Source organism: Camponotus vicinus, unplaced genomic scaffold (assembly GCF_025532165.1).
Source record: "Camponotus vicinus isolate PSW18456_S1 unplaced genomic scaffold, iyCamVici1.0 SCAF_4, whole genome shotgun sequence".
Classification (NCBI taxonomy): Eukaryota; Metazoa; Arthropoda; class Insecta; order Hymenoptera; family Formicidae; genus Camponotus; species Camponotus vicinus.
The window spans coordinates 10,166,980-10,187,966 of NW_028141976.1; the positions used below are offsets into that span (position 1 = coordinate 10,166,980).

The 20,987-nt window shown below is 38.3% G+C and overlaps 1 protein-coding gene across 1 annotated transcript; it reads right to left on the bottom strand.

Moving 5' to 3' along the window:
• Positions 1-10,356: 10,356 nt before the first annotated feature.
• Positions 10,357-11,492, bottom strand: LOC145970210 (uncharacterized). The gene has a single exon (XM_083096764.1). It carries the CDS (start codon positions 11,490-11,492, stop codon positions 10,632-10,634), a length of 861 nt encoding a protein of 286 aa, XP_082952890.1. The 3' UTR covers positions 10,357-10,631.
• Between the last annotated feature and the right edge of the window lie 9,495 nt (positions 11,493-20,987).

The window sequence follows — 20,987 nt, forward strand, 5'->3', positions numbered from 1 at the left end:
GCCAGTAGTACATTAACCTACCGCAACCTACCATGACAAAAACTGCTTGCAGTCGCCGAATAATTACCGTCGCATTGTCGCGTCGTCGCGTCGTGTAGTAACGTGTCCGCGCGTGTTTCTTTCATCGAGTGATTTTTAATCGCCAACAGTTATTATTCGACAGTGATTAATAGTGATTAGTGATAGAGTCATTAGTAAATTTCTCGTCTCATCGAGTGAGTAAATAAATGTGATTACGTTAAAGTTTATAAAAGAATACAGTTCATGAAAGAAGAAAAACTTTCAGTTAATAATTTAGTGTGGATATCTTGTCTTTTGCAACGTGATATCTACGTTAAATTTGAGAACGTACGATCTATCGGAAAATTCATTTCTCCTTCAAGCAATTACAGCAATACATCAAAAGTCATCGAACAAGGTAATAATAACTATTTTTTGACGTTATGTGAAAACAGATCTCGGGAAGTCAGAGGGACAGTGTGTCAAAGGAAATTCGTGAAAAGAGAGGGGTTTTTAGTGGGTAGGGAGTACCGAGTTGGTAATTCGACTTGGTACTCGAGTCCCACATAACTCACCGGACCGACCGGTGAGTATGCATAAAATGCATTTTCCCCTCGTAAAAAAAAAAGAAAAAAAAAACACGGGTAAGTGAGCGAATGAGAGAGAGAGAGAGAGAGAGAGAGAGAGAGAGAGAGAGAGAGAGAGAGTGAGAGAGAATGTATGTATTCGCATGTATGTCCGTGCATAGTATAGCGACCAGCTGATCGCCGAAGGCGCCGCGCGTGAGCGCCCGCGTCTGACGGTGAATCACGCCACCCTTGCCTGCCTCTTGTATTCGACCCGTCATACGTTAACTACTTCCTTTAATAATTCAAAAACTATGCTTTGCACGAAATTTTGCCAAAAGAAAAATCGTCTTAGAATTCGGTCAAGATTATGTTTTTGCAAAAACATAAAGTTATTCAGAATCACCCTGTATATTGATCTGTAATATATAAAAATATTATATCCTTGTTTACTTCGTTGTGTCACAATTAATGCAATTATTCAATTTGCAATTATTGAATTTGCAATTTCAGGATTTTTTTTAAAGACTAACATAATTGACACAAAGAGAAGAGAATCAACAAATCACATAGATTTTGTTGAATGATGAATATGAATTTCGCTTCTGGTAATTCGTACGCAGCATGAGGGAATTGCAAAAAAAAAAGCGTGTAATCGGATTCGTAGAGTTCGGTGGATATCGAATTTTTCCAAAAAATCGCTAAAATAACGGGGAAAAAAGGTGTCACGCGCGCGTGATGTGAAAATTCTCGTCGCTCGAAATCGATATCTCCTCTCGTCGAAATATTTATACGCGAATGCATCCGCACAGCCAGCTGGATATTTAATTCCCGTCGATGTAGGATTCACGAAGTGGACCCTACACCACCCTATATGTTGCCGATATAGATGGACGAGTGTTTCTGTCGATTCGCGACCGGCTCGCACCCCTTCGACGCGTGTCATGGCCGACTAATCGGCGTTATAGAATCAACGGGAGTGAAGATAGATACTGCACGTAATCACACTTCGCTGCGCGCATCAAACAGCTGCACGAGATAATTCGGTTGTATAATCTTGGTTCCAGCATCGATCCATCGGCGTTTCGCGTGTTTTCTAAATAGACGCCCCGAGCAGAAGGCGGGTCATAACATCCCCTTCTTATGCTATGCACAGATTAATAGATATCACGCGTATACATAACTCTTTTTCAAAAAGGGACGTGAAGATATTTTTTCGCATTCGTGAGCACGATAATCTTGAATGTTGTAAATGCTAATTTTACATATTTTTAGAATAAAGTAATTTTTATATTATAACTATACATGTATAAGAGATTGACAAATTTAATTAAGAGATAATTCGTTAAATTTTTGTGTCAAGTATAGGTCATTTATGAGAAAGTATTTTTTTTTCGCGTTCCTGCTTGTATTTTTTTCCCCATGTGCCTCTCTCTACTTGTGTCCTTTGTCTCTCTAAACTCCAGGCTATAGCGAGAACCAATTCAAAAACTAATTGTCGCGTTTCTCCAGGATAAGAGAAAAAAAAAGCGATATCGGACGGCTGGGATCCTAGCTCGTCCTAGCTGGGATCGGTCGGAGATCCCTGGCTGCAAACGAAAAAATCGACATGCCGGCTACACACGTGGCAGCTTAATTACTGCCTACGCTAGAACGCGAAATTGTCAATTACTAGGAAGACACGTCGACAGACGAGAGCTTGATCACAAATTAACGTGGACGCGCGCCGTATGTTCGTATTCTGATGTATCGATCGCGATTTTTATCTTGAGATTCGTAATCCGGTGAAAAATCGATGGGATGACTTGCTTCATCAGCTGAGGAAGAAAATTAATCAATTAACGGTTCATTATTACAGTCTAATAATTACTCGCAAAATAGCGAATGAATTATGCGTTATTTTTCAATTGCATTATACGATGGAGCAAAGTATAAATAATGTGGAAGCTAAATGAGAAAAGAAAAAATATTAAGATAAAAAAAAGGAAAAGGAGAGAGAAATTTTAAATCATGAGATTTATTAACTACATCTATTTTAAAGCAGAATTATCATTGCACTAAATTATCGTAATGCTTCAGAATGTAAAAGATAAACTCTTTTTTCGCAAGTGACTGAATATCATTAGAGCTTAACGTTTAAATTTTTAATTTTGCATCATCTTGTCTACGAGCAAATTAAGTTTTATCACACGTGCGGTAAATGACGAGTCTTTTATGCGTCGTCTACAATGGCCGTAGCATGAGGTTGTAAGGCCGTAGTCGTAAGAAATTGACCAATCACAGTTGATTATTCTCCTGAACTTCAACTGGGATTGGTCAATTTCTTACGACTACGGCCTTACAACCTTATGCTACGGCCATTGTAGACGACGCTTTATACTTTGCGTTGCGTACTTTGCCACTGCGATGATTATGCTCGTGCTTCTCATGAGAAAATACTTCAAGTGCTTGAATTTTTACGGCGATATATTGTTGTGCGTGTCGCCCTTACTGATGTCCTCGGGGATCCTTTTCATTCACGAACGATCGAAAGAGAGCTTATCGCGGCAATTTATCTCGGTTGGCGAACACTTTTGAAAATATAATATCGCAATCTCATGAAATACAAAAGTGTTGAAATATACAGAAACGTACACCGCCATTGATCAATGCCTTTGTTTGTAGAAACGGAAATAAACAAAACATGTGAAACTTGTTCTATTATATATCCTTTTTAAACGATGCAACTTTAATGGACATTTGTTGTGCAGCAACGAAGAAACCAATTAGCAATATTAAATTTCCTTCAACGGAGGGTTTTTTTGGCATACTTTATTAAGTCATCTTTTTTAAATATTGGCATTTGAATGACCTGTACACAATTTATTTTTTATTGACAAAAATCTGTATAAAAATGTTTAAAACTGATTTTTGATAACTGATTGTGCGCTTGAATCAATTCTATTCTCCATTAAGTGAACCGATAACAGGTTTCTGTTCGAAACAGAGTACCGCGATTTTTGTTGAAATTTTTATATGCAATGATGTGCTTTGTATTTACAGAAAATAAAAAATTTATTTTTTCGTTTATAGACTTCATAGTGAATTAAGTCGTTCTCGTTGACGAATTATCGATCGCTTTGATAATAACGCAACGCGTCACGTAAATACAAATTGTTGCGTTTTGCAGTCTTAATATTTGCGGCAGGACTTTACGCGTCATTAGGCTATCGATTAGTTGACATTGTTTAATAGGATAGCATTGACTCTATTCAGGAACGTCACGTAACCCAATATTGCGCGGAGTATGTCGATCGATACGAGATTAATAGATTCGCGTTTCTCAAATGGTCATACGTGATTGCGATATTACCTTGACCTAAAGGATTCCGCGCGAGCGTAATCAAATGACGAATGACATTAATGATGACTCCAGATGATGACACCGACCCGAGATAATATAAGATGAGCTTGTATCCCGAAGAGTGCGAATGAATATTATCATAGTGCCACTATGGCAAACAAACCTTCGAGGCTATTAACGTCGCCAAATATACGCACGGAATCGCCGGAGGCTATCTTGAAATTAATACAACATGACGCCGTGTGTATTCCAAAAAAGAACGATATTACTTTATATTATCTTTTATTATATATTTTCGCGCTGAGAAGATGACCCAAAAATAGGGTCGAAACGTTCGCTATCCTCTCTTTATTTGTTTAATATTATTATTTATTTGATTGTATTATAAATAAATGTGTTATAACATCGACACTCGACTCGTATTGCCATTATAACCGTTTTGTTTAATTTTATATTTCGAGTCTTATACTTTTTATTATTTTTTGTAATTTAAACGCTGGCTGCAATAATGCGTTCCTACTCGTTCTTCAATAGTATTAAATTTACGTTTGGTGATGAAGCGGTCTTGTCTTTTAAGAAATGGATTAAATATCAGAAATTAATTATTAACTGTAAGGTCAAGATTGAGTTTTTGCGTAATTGTATTATGTATAATGTCACTCCGCCACATATAGATAACTGCTTTAAGACGTTTAAAAATTTCACACATCCTAGATCTGTTAATAAATTTAAACACTTCAAACATGCGTTTACAAAAAGACTATTACGTATTGAAATTAATGACTTTTTTTCTTTATCTAGATTCGCGCACACTCAGATTTATAAAATTTCTAAGGCTATGTATTCTCGCGTTCCTGTGTCCGTTTGCAATTCTTTCTTTTCAAAACAAACGGGACCATTGATTTCCTTTTTTTGCAATCAACGAGATAGACTCATCAAGAAATTTGCCTCCCTACGATCTAGGCGTAATGCCTTTCTCCAAAAGTTAGATTCCATACATTATTTTTGTAGTTTTTCTTCTACGTCTGGAAATTTTGGAAACCTAAATAATATGAAGTTCTCCTTTGAGCCTCCAGAGCCGGCCCTTCATTCCGATGACATTATTGAGATCAAAATTGATTCTGGGTCGTTTATCAACAACCACTATTCCCTTTGTGACATTAACAAAAAATGGTTTGTTAATTTATCGTCCATTACCATCCCGAAGAATATACAATCCTTGTTACAGCTGGGCGAGAATTTCAGTCTTCCTACACATAACAATGACATGCTAACAATGGAGTTCATCAAGAGTTTTGAAAATAACATAAGAAAGCTTCCTGCGGTCAGTCAATCAGCTATTCGGAATCGATCGTTAAACACTATCAACAATTTACCTTCTTACTCAGTTAACAGAGATGAATTTGATGAGACTCTGAATAGACTTACATTGGCTACGAAAAAGTTTCTTAATAGCAACAAAAACCTAATTTTGACTCGTGCAGACAAAGGTAATGTCACAGTTGCTTTAGACAAAGACAAATATGTTAGAGAAGTCGAAAATCTTTTGATGGACACTGACACGTACATGGTGGTTGGAAGAAGCCCTGTCAAGAAGTTAACAAACAGTTTACGTGAAATTTTAACGAGATGGAGGAAGTCGAATTTCATCTCAGCTTCCACTTACAAGGCACTTTATTACAGTGATCGTATTTTACCAAGAGCTTACGGTTTACCCAAAATCCACAAACCGAATTGTCCATTTAGAGTAATTGTTTCATCCATAAACAGTCCTTTGTATTTTTTAGCCACATATTTGCATAAGATCATGATTAAGAGTTTTCCGGTTTCTCACAGTCATGTCTCCAACAGTTGTGATGTGGTTAAAAAACTGTCTAATACATACCTCGACAACAATTTCAGATTAGTTTCGCTGGATGTAATTTCTCTTTTTACCAACGTGCCAACAGATTTGATTATTGACAGCGTTTCCTCCAGATGGAATAATATCTCGCCAAATTGTGACATACCATGCAATGAATTCCTTTTAGCAGTTAAGTTTGTATTGGATTCATCCTTTTTCACCTTTAACAATATCACTTACAAGCAATCCTTTGGCACGCCGATGGGCTCCCCCTTGTCTCCTATTGTAGCTGACATAGTGTTGCAGGATTTGGAAAACAAAGCGCTTCTTTCCTTAAAATTTACTCCCCCCTTTTATTTAAGGTATGTAGATGATGTTCTGTTAGCCGTTCCTCCTTCCTTTTTTAAAGACACTCTTGACACTTTCAATTCTTTCCATCCTCGTCTACAATTCACAATGGAAATTGCTGAAGACAATAAAATTAACTTTTTAGATGTGACTTTAATTTCCGACAATAATTTTATAATTTTTGACTGGTACCGTAAAGATACCTTTTCCGGTAGATACCTGCACTTCTTATCTCAACATCCTCTTTGCCAAAAAAGAGGCACAGTAATTGGTTTAATAGACAAAGTTTTCCGCTTGTCTCACCCTGTTTTCCATTATAAAAATATTAAATTGGCTATCAACATCCTCTTAAGCAATGGATACCCTTTAAATTTTATTTTCCACACATGTGTTGACCGCCTTAAGAAACACCTTTTCAAATCAAATTCCTTAGTGAATAATACCCAGGTCATAAACACAAATGATAACATTACTTATTTCACGATACCATATGTGCCTGCAATTTCCGGGCGCTTTAAACATATCGTCAAGGATTTGGATGTTCGACTCTCATATTATAGTATCAATAAAATGAAAAACTTCATCAGGGCTCATAAGGATCCTCTCCCTACCTCCAATTCTTTGAATGTCATATACAAATTGAACTGCATGGATTGCGATGCGTCCTACGTTGGACAAACTTGCAGACAACTGCGTACCAGAATCAACGAACATCGCAGTCACATTAGACATAACACTAATTCTCAATCCGTCATCACGAATCACAGGGTTGGTTTTGATCATACTTTTGATTGGGATGGCGTTCAGGTTTTGGACCGGGAACCATATTTGAGTAAAAGATTGATCTCCGAAATGCTATATATCAAAAGGCAAAAAAATGGTCTCAATTTGCAAACGGATACTGAACGTTTACCAGAAATTTATTTAAACATTGTCAACAACTTGCCAAAAATTTAACACAGTTTCTATCATAACAAATAGGTCTGCGACTTTGCGTGTGTGTACATTTGTACATTATTTGACTCTCTTTACCGTTTATATATAAGTCACATTTATCCGTTAAAGACGAGTCGATCTTTGTCTTCGGAGATGTTAAGTTGTCTCTATTCGTCTCTTCGGCGCGTCATTATCTTCGATGCCTGGAAGTAAGTCTTATTTCCGTAGTTTTAACTATTTTATATATATATAACGATTTTGCAAAAAAAAGTGTTGAGCAATACGTATATAGTCAGTGTGGGGAAAAAAAAGAAATAGAGCAAACGCAAGAGCGCGACGCGGAATTACATAAATGTGCAAAATTCCTCATTCGCGCTTACGCTCTGGCAGAACGTTTAGCGCCCCGCGGATAGGATTCGGAGGAGCCGATGTTTTCTTTGCAATTTTTTTTTGCTATTTTCACTCTGCGAGCACTTATTCGATATCTGTGAAACTTTTCGTCCCTCCAGCGAGTGAAAAAGTGCACTCATCGCCCACCATTCCATCGCTCATAACCGCATGCCATTTTGCGCCGGTGGAAAAACCTTGGTGGAAAACTTTGCCAGGTCCTTCATCCAGTTAGGAGACCACCGTGCATACTCGTATCTTTGATTAAATTTATCGCGGAGCCGTCCAACTTTTCAATCGACTGTTACGCCGAACTTAATTAGCTCCAGGTAACCGAGTGTCAAAGTGTGAGAAACAGGGATTAAATCGAATGGCCCTAAAATGCACATATTCTTCTTGAAAATACAGTACTGTATCGCGTGCCTCCGAAAACAGGAAATGCGAGATATTCAAAACGTAAAATTAGCATTAAATACAATAATATATTTAAAATTTGTATAACTTTTTTATAATTTAAGATTTTTATAATTTATGCTTCAAAAGCTTATGATAATAAAATGTCTAATCTCTCTGAGATAATTATGGAGGATAAATCTGATTTTATCGTTATCTAATTATTTTCGGAAGGATAACATATACTAACACACATACGAGATAACAAATGATTTTACGTGCTCGGTATCATATAAAGAACGAAATCCATCCAGGCTGTGATGGACGAACTTTATATTAGAAAAGTTTTTATGTTTTTCCACCGGCCGAAAACAGTTATACAAGTCTCTATTTTCTTACTTGGAACACGAAATATCCATGTTTATGTCAACTTACGATACAAATTATCGGGTATAACCTCTGTATACTTTTTCAAACTAAATCTTTCAAAATTTAAAATCTTTAAATTTAATAAAACATAAAAGCGCATTCCAATCGACGAATCAATATATTGATTACTTGTCGCGAGATACCATCGTTGCGAAATATTTATTATATTTCACCATGGACAAGAATCACCTCCTGCTTAAAAATTTCAAAGAAAACAATGGAGGGATTTTTACTATACGTACTACTTGTTATAAATAAGCGAGACAATTAGCATGACAGACTTAATCATAACATCAGTTATTGTATCATTTTGACACATTCGAAAGAATATTATAATTTTATTTATTTCTGGTATTGTAGGTATTAAAAATATTTTACATAATTATAATACCGGTATTGTATAGGAATTAAAAGTATTTTATATAATATAATAATTTCATTTATTTCCGGTATTAAAAATAATTAAATCCAGTATCGGAAATTAATCCTTTTTAACATTTAATTAAGTAAATTAATTTACATTAATTAATAATTATTAATTTTAGAATTTAATTAAATAAATTATTAATTCATTTAAAATTTAGTTGTCGCTGCCAATAGCTATAACTTTAATTGTCGCTGACATTGGCTACAGTTAAATACATAAATTTTAAATTTATTATTTAATTTTAAATGAGATACCTGAAAGAGGTGGTTCAAGTTAAAAGGATTAATTTCTAAATTAAACAAATCTTATTATCCACTAGAGAGAATCCCTTTCCTCTTTTTATAAAACGACATACCTTAACAAATAAATCTAAGTTCGAAACAACAAATAAGTCTGAATTAATAAATAAGCCTGAGTTGCTTAACTTATGACAAATTAAAATTAATTGATTTTGAAATTAAATATTCAAATTATAAATTAATAAATAAAATAGATCCTCGTCGGAAAATATATAAAATTCATTAGTTATTCGGGCTGAAATAATTAAGTTTTTTAAACATAAACAAGAAATCTAATTCTGGATAAATTTCTTAAATGATTTGAAACGGATTTTTATTCAAAATATGACATGAGAAACATTTTTGTGCATGTCAAACTAAGAATTCTCTTCGTGATATTAATGATTCATTTGCGAATCGTTAAAAATTAGGCTAATTTGATGTTAAATGGATTGTCTTTATTTTTCTTTAAGTAATGTTATGCAGAATTTTATAAGTAGATATGGGCCACTATGGTGCGTCAAAACAAACCCCCACCACTCGGCCCCTGGCGCCGTGGGCGTGGCCAGGTGAAGTGGAGGGAGGCGTTCTGATTGGTGGAAACAATGCCCCACCTCCCGAAGTCTCGATTTTGATTGGCTTGCACCATAGTGGCCCAGAGTTTGATTGGCTTGCACCATAGTGGTCCAGAGTTTGATTGGCTCGCACCATAGTGGCCCAGAGCTGCGATTGGTCGACGCCGGCTGTGTCGCCGTTTTATCAAATTTTTATTTCCCTACCTCCGCGGTACTAGACTCGAAGAAGCAATCCTCCTCCCACTCCAGCCCTGGCCCACCTGTATAGGGTTCCGAGTCAAATTCCCGTTACCTAGCTCTTAGTCGCTCTCGCTACGTCTTGGCAGAACGAACCCCCCCACCTACCGACTTTCGGAGGGTAGCCGGCGGTATACCATATGTCTCGAGGAAACAATCCTTACCTCCCCACTCCGTCTCGGGGCCCGCTATGGAATATCGAAACAAGCCCCCTCCGCTCGAACGGTTCATGACGCACTCGGAAAAAGAGACAAAGCATCTCAGTAGGAGACAATAATTATTATAATTATTATAATTATTATAATTAGACTACATTGCACTACAGAGGTAAAAAGATGAACATGCGAATGATTGAACGCGAGGCGGGGGTGTTATAAAGGAAGAAGGGAAAAGTTAAAAGTATTAAACACGAATTAAGATAAAAAATTTTCACATTTATTAATATACCCGCATACAATTCGTAGTACTTCGCAAAAATTTTTTTTATATCTTCTTACAATTAAACACGCTATTAATTAACATTATATTTTTCATGTTTTTTTTCGCGAAGAAAAATTTTATGAAATAATTCTACGATTAAATGATTGTTATATTTGCAATTTTCGGAAAAAAGACTAAGAAATCCATCGAGATCGTAACCGCTGCACATATAATATAAAAATACACAACTGTAGAGTCCGCAGGTTTGAGAGAAAAGCCCTTGTAGTTGTTCGGTATTCCATCGATAAATGTTGGAATTTCGCCGGAGACGTAGGAAAAAACCCGGATACAAGGGCGGTATTCCGTAGCTATCGAAGTATGTCCCTGTACCGTCTTCGTCGAGGAAGAAAGCGATCCAGTGTTCTCCAGGGCGATTATGATTGTCCGTATTAGCGACGATGGCCGTCGACCTCGTCCACGCCATCGGCAATCTGTCGGCAGGATAGACTCCCACATGTTTGACATCTAGCTGACGCAATGCTTGCAGAATTTCGCGAGAGTCCATTTGTTTGCAGCGAAGACGAGCGAACAAGCGGTATTATTTGAATAATTTCTTTTGGTGGCTTGTTTTCGGGTTGTACAGCTAGCGGATTTTCTGTTTGCGCGGGGCGGTTAATAGCCGCACGTTCGATTTTTTGCAGATTTTTCTTCTCTATTTTATTATTTGATTGTGCTTTAATATTTTCATTTTCATCGTCGTCGTCGTCGTCGCTTACTATCAAAATTTCGGGAGAACTGCAAGTCGTTCGAGTAATGCTGTCTCCGTCGCTGCTGAAATTATTTTGCGCAACAATCCAGCTTTTTAATTTGTAAGCGTTGCGTAATGCACAATGAAAGATTCCGAATTTTCGAAATCCGTGATGTCCGCACTCTTCTTCTACCGTCAGATTTTTGAATGCCGGTGAGATGCCTTCCAAATTATATATATTTCTAGAAAGTAGATTCCTCAAATAACTCGCTTTCTCGTTTCCTCTAACATAAATGTGACGCACGCATCTTGTAATTTGCCGCAGTTGCGATGTAAAATATTTCGGATTAGTTTCGCCATCGAACCATTCAATGCCGTGATGATTTCGCGTGAGCCAGTTGTTTTCTTGTCTTATTTTTTCAGGTAATTCGGCAAACGAATGCGTCGGTATCATAATCCAATGATCGACGATTGGAGCGTCAATCGCTACAATAGCAACCTCCTTAGGGATAAACTTTTTCTTCGCATCGCGGAAACCCTGAATATCGACGATTATATCCATCTTACGAAAAAACTTATGTGATTCGACGCGAGGCTCTATGTAAAACAACGACGCCGAGCGTGTCTCCAACGAAACTTAATATTTTTCGAAACGTTGCGCACTGATGTCGGAGTTTTGAGCGAAGTAGAGGGGGAACAATTTTAAGCGTCTATAAAAAATTTACCCCGAAAAATCGACGATGACCTGACGAGACGAGTCGATTTCTATGACATTATCGAATTCGGCATAGATAATACAATTAATCGTCTCGGAAAGTGCTCTTACGAATCGCACTTCTAATCGTAAACTACCATGTTTGACGAGATTCCAATGTCCAGCGCAATTAGCGGATAGATCGGGAGTAAGATCAAAAGCGAATAAAGTATACCCTTTAAAATAGTCGTCTCTGCTTATAGAATTTCCCTCGTTCAAAAAATGAATACCTGTTCCCGAGAAAAGCGTTTGATAAGCTTCGATGTAAAGCGGTTCCTCCTCGGAGAAAGCTGGTTGCAAAGGCCTACTGGGGATTTGCGTGCCATCGACGTACAGCGAGAAGAAATTTATTCCGTAGTTCTTGAAATTAAACGGATTTAATTTTCTGTCACCGTTAAATGCTTTATTACTAACGAAACCGACTATTACTCGCTTCGGTAATTGACCGAGTATTACATTATCTAACGATTCACCCATAACGCCGCTATGAATCGTGAATGTTTTAACCTCGACTCTCGTGAGCGGATACTTGGCTGTAACTTTACTCATCATTCTAGCATGCGCGAGTAACAAACCCGAGCTTATTTTCGCCCTTCTAACGAGCAAGGTAGCGTCGAGAATGTGAATTTTCGATGTTCCGCTACTTTCCATGAGACAGAACGAATCTTTCGAACGAACGAATCTCAACCGTACTTCTACACCGTTAATTAAAAATTTGTCTTGATTGAAAACGTCGCAATGGAGATGTCCTACGAGATCTAACGCCTTTCCTCCAGAAATGTAACGAGCGCGTCTCGCGAGAGCGGGATTGCCGGGATTTGTTTCCAACAGATCGTCCATGTGTCCGGGTGCATCCATGTCCCATAGACAGGAAGTTAGATGGGAAGTTTTTGCGGGTGAAGAATAATTTAACAACGCCTCTATGTACGCTCGGTACGCGTAAGCGTTGTTTGGAGGCGACACGAGCTTTTGATTGAATACACGTCGATTTGATTGAAGATAGAATGAAGCAAATGATTTACAGGGCCTACGGCTATTCTTTCGGCGCTTGTTCCTGAAGCCTGTCTCGCGGAATCGGCGTTTGTTTCTACACGTAGACGAAGACTCAGCATGGTGTGCGTGAGATCTAAATATTCTTCTCCGTGTCCGGGGATGACGAATTCTATCGGTGAGTCGTCCGAGAGAGAGGTCACGGGTTTGTAATGAATCCATTGCGAATTTTCGATGCTAGTTTGCGTAGGTGGTAGAGAGAAGAGATCTAGTTCGCTCTTTAAACACTCGCTCGAATGCGTGTGAAGAAAAGACATATTTCTTTATCGCAAATTGCTCGCTGTCGTCCGTCGCTCGCCACCGTCGTTAAATTAGAATGCTCCGAATATAACCGCTTAAGAAAATATATCGGATACGGTACGTTTTTTACCGATTTTACGTTGTTTCGCAGACGTCTTAAGTCTTTTTTTCACAACCGTACGACTTTTCTTCTTCTTTTTATTTCTCTGCGCTTTTGTACTCGTTCTTTTTTTCCCAACCGCTTTGATTTTCTTACTCGTCCGTCGTCGCTTGCGAGCCGATGTTATTGCGGATCGTGCGATGTGATTATCAAGCCCGACAAAAGGGAACTGAGCTACATGCATTTTCGCATCAGACTTATATCCCGAACCCTTCATTAGACTATTTATTTTTTCTTTGGCTTTTCTCTTGAGTTTGTCTCGCGATTCTTCAAAACGGTGTTTGGCCGCTACCTTAAATGGCGTATTGTTTTCGACGTCTTCGATTACATTAACGCCAGCCCGTAAAGCTTCTTTTCCCACAGCTCGCGCGGCTTTACCTAAATATGGTAGTACGCGTCTGAATAATCCCCCGAGAAAACTGCCGATTCCGTGACCGCGCTGATAGGGCGATCCGACGAAAACTCGCGGGATTCCGCCGCCGCGACCGCCTCCGTTCTGTAATTCGTCGCGATATACCGAGTAATAGTCCATTAATAATAATAATAATAATAATGAACGGTCAAATGCGTTTTTCTCTTTCGCGGATTCCGTGTATTTTATAATATCTAATCGATACACCTAAAATGCAAAGTTACCGTCAACGTTCCGAATTCGAATGGTATGCTCTTCCCCAGCTGATCTCTTATATCTATTTCGATCGTACGGAAACTCGTTCGCCGCAGCGCGATGTATTGCGCGGGCGAAAAATGCTTTATCTGAGTGGATGCAAACGGATAATCGTTTCGTGCATCGTGCGCGACTATTCGAAGAAGAGGCGATTGTACATCGCCCGTAATATAAGGTTCGCAAATGTCGCAGTAGACGAAAAGTTTGTCTGGAATACCTCGCAACAAACTAGCTGGTATGTCGGCTATTATATAGTCGTCACCCGTGAGTACAAAAGGAAATTTTGGAAAAGCAATGCTCGAAGAAGGAGGAATGTCAGGATTGTAGTAGATCGGTAATAGATCGTTCGAACTTCCACAGTGTGAATCAAAACCGAGCATACGACAAAGCTTGTCGGAAAAATGCACATGATGTTCCATATCGCATTTCCTCTCTTTGCAGGAAAGTCTCATAACAACTTTACCACCAGCTTTTAATTCCCAAACGACATGGGCTTTTACGGGTTTGCACGCGTCATTCATTGTCTCTATAATATCGCGTACGCTTGAATAAACGCCTGGTGATACTTCGACATCCGCATGAGAAAACGCATCGATGCTCTTATTAATATCGATAAATTTTATTGTTCCTTCTCCAGGGCGTATATGTAAAAAGCTACACGGAAACTGGATCTCCGTGAGCGCTACTTCCCAACGACCGCTTAAGTCTATACGTTGAGGTAATTCGGTGGTGAAACACGTTGTTTTATTTTCCGGAAAGTAGCGCATGCTACTATTACTCGGGAGGATTATGTGAAATTCTTCCCCTCTCATTTTGATATTAAACTCGAGGCTGATATCCAAGAATCGAATTTAGAAGGATATCCCCGCCAACTAACTAGTAATTGTTTATTGTCCCCCCGTCCCTTGGTTTTTATCACGTGGTCTACGATAAATTCTCCCTCTCGTAAGTCTTTAATAACTTGCGTTAATTCCTGCTCGTAAAAAATCCCGTCTATAACCTCGCCCTGTAAATCGCTTAGTTCGTATACAGGAGGTCTTCTCCATTCGAGAACGCGATGAATTCGAAATATTTCTTCACTCCATCCCGCCTCGTATCCTTTCTCAAACGCTGCTTTTGCTCTACTAATGCGTACGAGCTCGCCCGCTCTGTATTTACACTTTTGTTTGCGCCCGCGATTTTTTCTTCCTTCAGCATCTTCGGCATTGATATTCCAACGTCGATTCATATTTTCTCGCGCAATACGCGCATTTTCCAACGTAACGATCGCTGGTTGCATTTTAATGCTAGAATGACGAGTATGATTGTAAGCGTGAACAATATCCTGCAAAATATCGATATAACGGCGAGTATTTTTATGTGTAAAATAGCACCACATCCTCTCCTTAAGTGTTCTATTGAAACGTTCGACTATAGCTGCTTTGATATCGGGATTTCGCGCTACACGAAATCGGATGTTTTTTTCTTTTAAGAATTTTTGTACAGCGCTCGCGATAAATTCTTTACCTTTGTCGGTTTGTAGGTAAACGGGTAAACGTTTTTTGTTTCTCGAGAATATGTTCTGAAAGGCCTTTATCACGCACGCCGAAGTTTTATCGCGCAAAGGTTCTACCCAAGCAAATTTGCTAAGTACATCGATAACCACCAGTAGATAGGAATATCCGTCGTTATAACTCTTAAGATTACGAAGATCGATTAAATCAGCCTCCCATAAATCATCGATATTTGTCACGTTATAATGTAAACGCGGAAATTTTCGTCGTACTGGACGATGCAGCGTGTACGCGTCTTGCGATTTAAGCCAGTCGACAACATCGTTACGCGAGAAATTCGGCTTAGCCGCTCGTGATAAATTGACCGTCGCTGAATAACCCGCGTAGTGCGAAGGATCGTAATATAATTTTTCGAGTTCCATCTTATTAGAATTTGCTCCAACCGAATAAACCTCTTGCGTTCTTCGTCGGGGAATTCTCGTCCTTACTTGCTAATGTTTTATCGGCCTCATCCTCATCCTCATCGGCAGATATAAATATCGTATCTCCTTCGGATACAACCGTCTCGTTTAACCTGCTACGTGAACGACGAGTTTTCGGAGTGGAAGTAACAGCTGCTAATTCGCTGCTTTTAATACGACGAGCTATTTTGCCTACGTGTAAAAAACTACGATTTCCTATGAGACTGGAAGGTGTGTTTATGTCCTGCAGTAATCGCGCAAACTGAACTCTTCCGATTGCTTTTACTGTTTTTCTCTCGCGTATCGCGTCATTTATGAGATCGCTAATATTCGAACCCGTTACAACCGCACCGTTTATAGTCACGAGTCCTTGTCTATCCCAACCGATCTTTGACGACGGAGCATCGAGTAAATATTTCAATAGCGTGTGAGCTTTGTAGCGATAAGTTTTCGGCACACTTTCGATTATATTTTTAATCATTTCCGCCGATTGATCGCGCTTTTTTCCGAAACTATTAGCGTCACCTCCTCCTCCATCTTCAACGCTACTAATTAAAGTACGCGTAAATTCTTCGGTTTCGTCATCTTCCAAGTACATGTCCTCGTCTTGCTCAGTTTTATCATCGGCGTCGCCGTTTAAAGCCCCACGCGAATCTTTGCGAAAACGCTTTTTTGCATCCCGAACAAAGTAAAGATAACGTTGAAGTACTTCTTTATACATTTTCCATCTTTCACCCTCATCGGCGGGAGTCGAGAGATTGAGAATACGACACATCTCCGCATCGAGTCGCGATAAAGGGGTTCCCGGTGTCCGTACAGATTTATTATTATCATTTTCCGTATTATTAACATTTTCCGACTGTTGATTTTGCTGCTGCTGCTGCTGCATTCGTTGCATTTTTTCGAGATTTTCCGTAGAAATTAAAACCATTTTTTTAGCCTTTTCCATTTTTAATACTTTTCCAAATATTATTATTTTTCCTCACAAAGAATATAAAGAATTGTATTTCTTTTCACTCGCCGATAATCCGTGATAATAAAGCTCCGAGTATAGGACCGATAATATAGGGTAAAAATCCTCCGCGTTGTACCAATAGTTTTCTTTTAGTCTTCAAATTACCCCGCTTTGCCGCGATGCGCCGTAAAGTCGTTTTATGCTTGGACAAGCGCTTTTTTTCGCTAAATTCGAGCGGTACGTTACCTTCGAGCGTATTGAAAATACACTCCTGAATACACTTTACAAATTTATTGTCGGCATCGCGTAAGAACGCCGCTCTTTGATTTTTTTTCAAATAGCATAGAGTTTTTAAGAGACACAGGTTCCTCTCTCCGATGCAACGTTTTGCAGTCTTTATTGCGCTATTCGGTAAATTCCTCGCTGTCGCTGTCGATGATGTTTTGTTAGGGTCTGCTTTTTTCACCATTGCGTCGTAATCGCACAACTACAACTCGCGGCTGCGAATACCTTTCTTTTATACGCTTCCAGCTCTAATGACAGATTTACGTGGTATGTAGACGTAATGTAGAGTATCCTCCGAAAAGATACACGTGCGAAATCGGTATTCGTCTGGAGTCGATTGTTTCAAATCGAGCAATAAATATCCATGCGGCTTCGAGGTAGCGTCGTAGTACGCTTCTTCCATAAATTTTGGATCGTCGGGATATACCTGACGCGCTAAATGACGAATTTGCGCACGATCGCGCGGATTTTTGAAAACTACTATATAATTCGCGTTGAGAGATATGTCGCGCTGTCCACGTCCCTGATGGAAAAGATTTTGCGAAATGAGTATAACGCTGAGATTCTTATGATGACTTCCTTTCGTAAATAGATCCACGATAGCGTCGCACGAAGACGATTCCCTCATAAGATCGTCGATTATCACCAATTTCGGAGAAAGCGCATCGTTAGAATAATCCTCCGGACGCGGTAACCCTTCGCGAAATTCGATTATATTTTTCCTCGATTTTATTAAAGCATTATCGCTATATTTGCTCTCGCTTTTCTCTTCTTCTCTCTCTCCCGTGTCGCAATGTAAGCACTGATACGCATCTTGCCACTCGGCGTAATAAAATAAAATTCTCTCGAATCGGACATCGGACATGCGGGATAAATGTCGAAGAAATGTTTTCACGAAAATTGTTTTCCCGCATCCCGTAGGACCGCAGACGATCGACGTCCAAGGATGTTTCCAGCGCACGTCCATTACACAAAATAATCGATTTCGCGTTTAGGAACAATCTCATAAATAAAAAAGTAAACGACGATATTTAACAACAATAATCTAAGAAAGAAAAAAATGCGCATGCTCCTCGAATATTATACAGGAATGTAAGAAGAAAATAAGCTTATTCGCGTGGGGCCCCATCCGCGCCGGCCACGTGCTCGCGCTAGCGTTCTCTGTTACGCGTGCGAGCGGAAAGCACCGCTGATTAGATGATACACGACGCGCGACCGCGAGTAAGCGTATTCGCGCGAGGGTAGGCTCGCATCGGCGACTTTCGCGAGCACCAACGCTAATGAGCTTATAATTGATTCTCCATATACGCTTATAGTAAAAATAAAATGCTTAAATTCTGGAAAATATATTTTAAATCGATGTATCGCCTAAATTACAAAATACCTGTACATACTCGTATTTTATGAATCAACCGATAGCTGACTCAGACAAACACTATCCCCCCGTGATATAATAATAATATCTAGAGATTCTTAAAACCCTAAACACACGTTAAAAAACTAGAGACATTCAATAAAATAATCTCATCTTAAGATAACCGTCAATGGTTTTCATTTTAAAATAACCCCGCTATATTTGCAATAGTGATTAAGAAAACAATTCTGTTTCCAAATAATTTAGGAAGATATGGAAAATATTCTCACCTTGAATCTACCCTAGCGAAACCCTCATCCTAAATCCTCAACCTATTTTTTTCTCATGCTGAAACAGCATATATACCGTATCGACTAAGAAATCTGATAAGATTTCACATTTTTTTTTAAATTAAACATTCAGATATACCCCCGCCCGTAATATCTATAAATTTATCATTCGAATCTTCCTTAATAAAACATCCCCTAAATATTTTTCCCGTGGTGAATCACTCGAGATATAGCTTAGAGAAAATTTTTAGAAGTTTCTAGAAGTTTCTCGGTATTTTTCTTTGATTATTGTAAAATATTTTGTTTGAATACGCATTTATGCTCACTTCTGCCCATATTATTTCCCCCCACTCTTTTTGCTTAGATTTTTTTTAGGTGGGAGAAGCAGTAATATAAGCGCGAGGGCAAACCGTGTATTCATTCGAATTTCGTCGTTAACAGAAGTTAAGTCTCGAGCGAAGAAGAAAAATTCTACGCAAATACGCTAACGTTGTTGTTGTGATTATTTTTTGCACAGTACATTTTTCGAGTTTGTTTCGAGTGGTTAATAGTAATGGCTGGAACGACGGAAATAGCCAGTTTTGTGAAATCCTCGCATGTTTGCTGTTTGAAAATGTCGAGATCTGAAATGGGAGGTTCAATTTTAGAATAAAGAAATTAAAAAACAAATAGGAAAAACACAAGATATACCTAAAAAAAATCAACAAAGGAAAAATAAGCCGTTTATGTGTATCATAAACAAAGAAATTGAAAAAGTAATATTTATTCAATGTGTTATAATTGAAAACCAGGTTAACAAGTATATATGTATGAACGTGTACAACTGTAGTTTCTAATATGAGAGAAAAATATTTACGTTATAGTTATATGTTAAGTATACAAAAAATGGAAGCAAATGTCCAAAGAAATATTAAAATATAAAATATACTCGCTATTCAATCTAATATAATACCTGAAATTAAAGATTAAAATTAATTGCTGTAAACAGTTTGGTTATAAACTAGTAGTAAATAATAGTAATAATATGTTTGAAAAATCGTATGAAAAAGAGAAAAAAAGAAAAGAAGCTCGTAATATATATTTTGAAAAATCGTATGAAAAAGAGAAAAAAAGAAAAGAAGCTTGTAATATATATTCTTATTAATTGAAAGAGACTTGTGTTATTTATATCTCAAAGTATATTCTTGTTTTCTCTCCGGAGAAGTAATACTCAAGAAAAATAGACTTTTTAATAAGACTAAGAATCATGAACGTTGGTCGATAAAGATTATAATAGACGTTTAATTAATGCGTAACGTTTGGTAAGACTGATTCCAATAATCATAAAACGTGGTCCTTATGACACCGTAATAGAAGAAGAGCAGAACGACGGATCACTTGGTCATACGTCCCTTTAGGTATATAGCAAAAAAAGACAAAGAGTCCCTGTGACTTTCGTCTTTGTGTGTGTGTATTCGTCCCAATGACCACGACACAATGATCCCAATGATCTACACATATGTATGTGTATGTAGGTGGAACAAGCTTGTTACCAGTGTACTGTATGTTATTATGCACAGTCTTACGATAGCCAAACCATTTGTTGATTGAAGCTCGTGAACAACAATCACTCAAATAGTGATCGCATCGAGATTCCTCCCTATGAGGATTACTGACGGCGTGTTAATGTAAGCAAGCGACTTTTCGTCTTTGTTTGGAAGAATGACACTACTGTGTCTTTATATTCGATCTAAAGAATGATATTCAATGTCCATCACAATCACAGAATCTAATGTGAACCCAGTGTCCACGAAAGTAAAGAAAACACTTGATAGTTTCGATTAAAAACTATGCACGTGCGTTGCGACAACGTATCTACTCGAGTCGTCGCCGCCATGTTCCTTTTTTTTTCCCGAAGCAAGGGCCTCAAAAACTCCCGCTACGCCCTCTATCGAGTGTGAGTCTTTTCGACTCCCCACTCTAACTCTCTAGGGTCCTGATTACTGTCTCTTGACCGGGTTTTTTGAACATTTGCGATATTAAGGAGCCGGGAAATGGAGACAATAAAATCGGCAACGGTGGAAGAAACCGACATTTGTTGCTATCAACAACATACGGACTTAATTCATCCTTCACTAAGAAGATACAAGTGGGATTGCAATCGACGAAGGAAGACTGTTTTGTTCCAATTGTTAAATTAACGAGCAATAATGCCGATGGGGTTTGTCTCGACTCCGACACGTGGCAGCAATTTCAATCCTGCATGGAACATATGAGACAGTATTTGAACGACGATCAAAAAAGAACGGGAGGAATAAATCCGATTATTATTAACAATATCACCATCAACTTTACCAGCGCTTATGGCT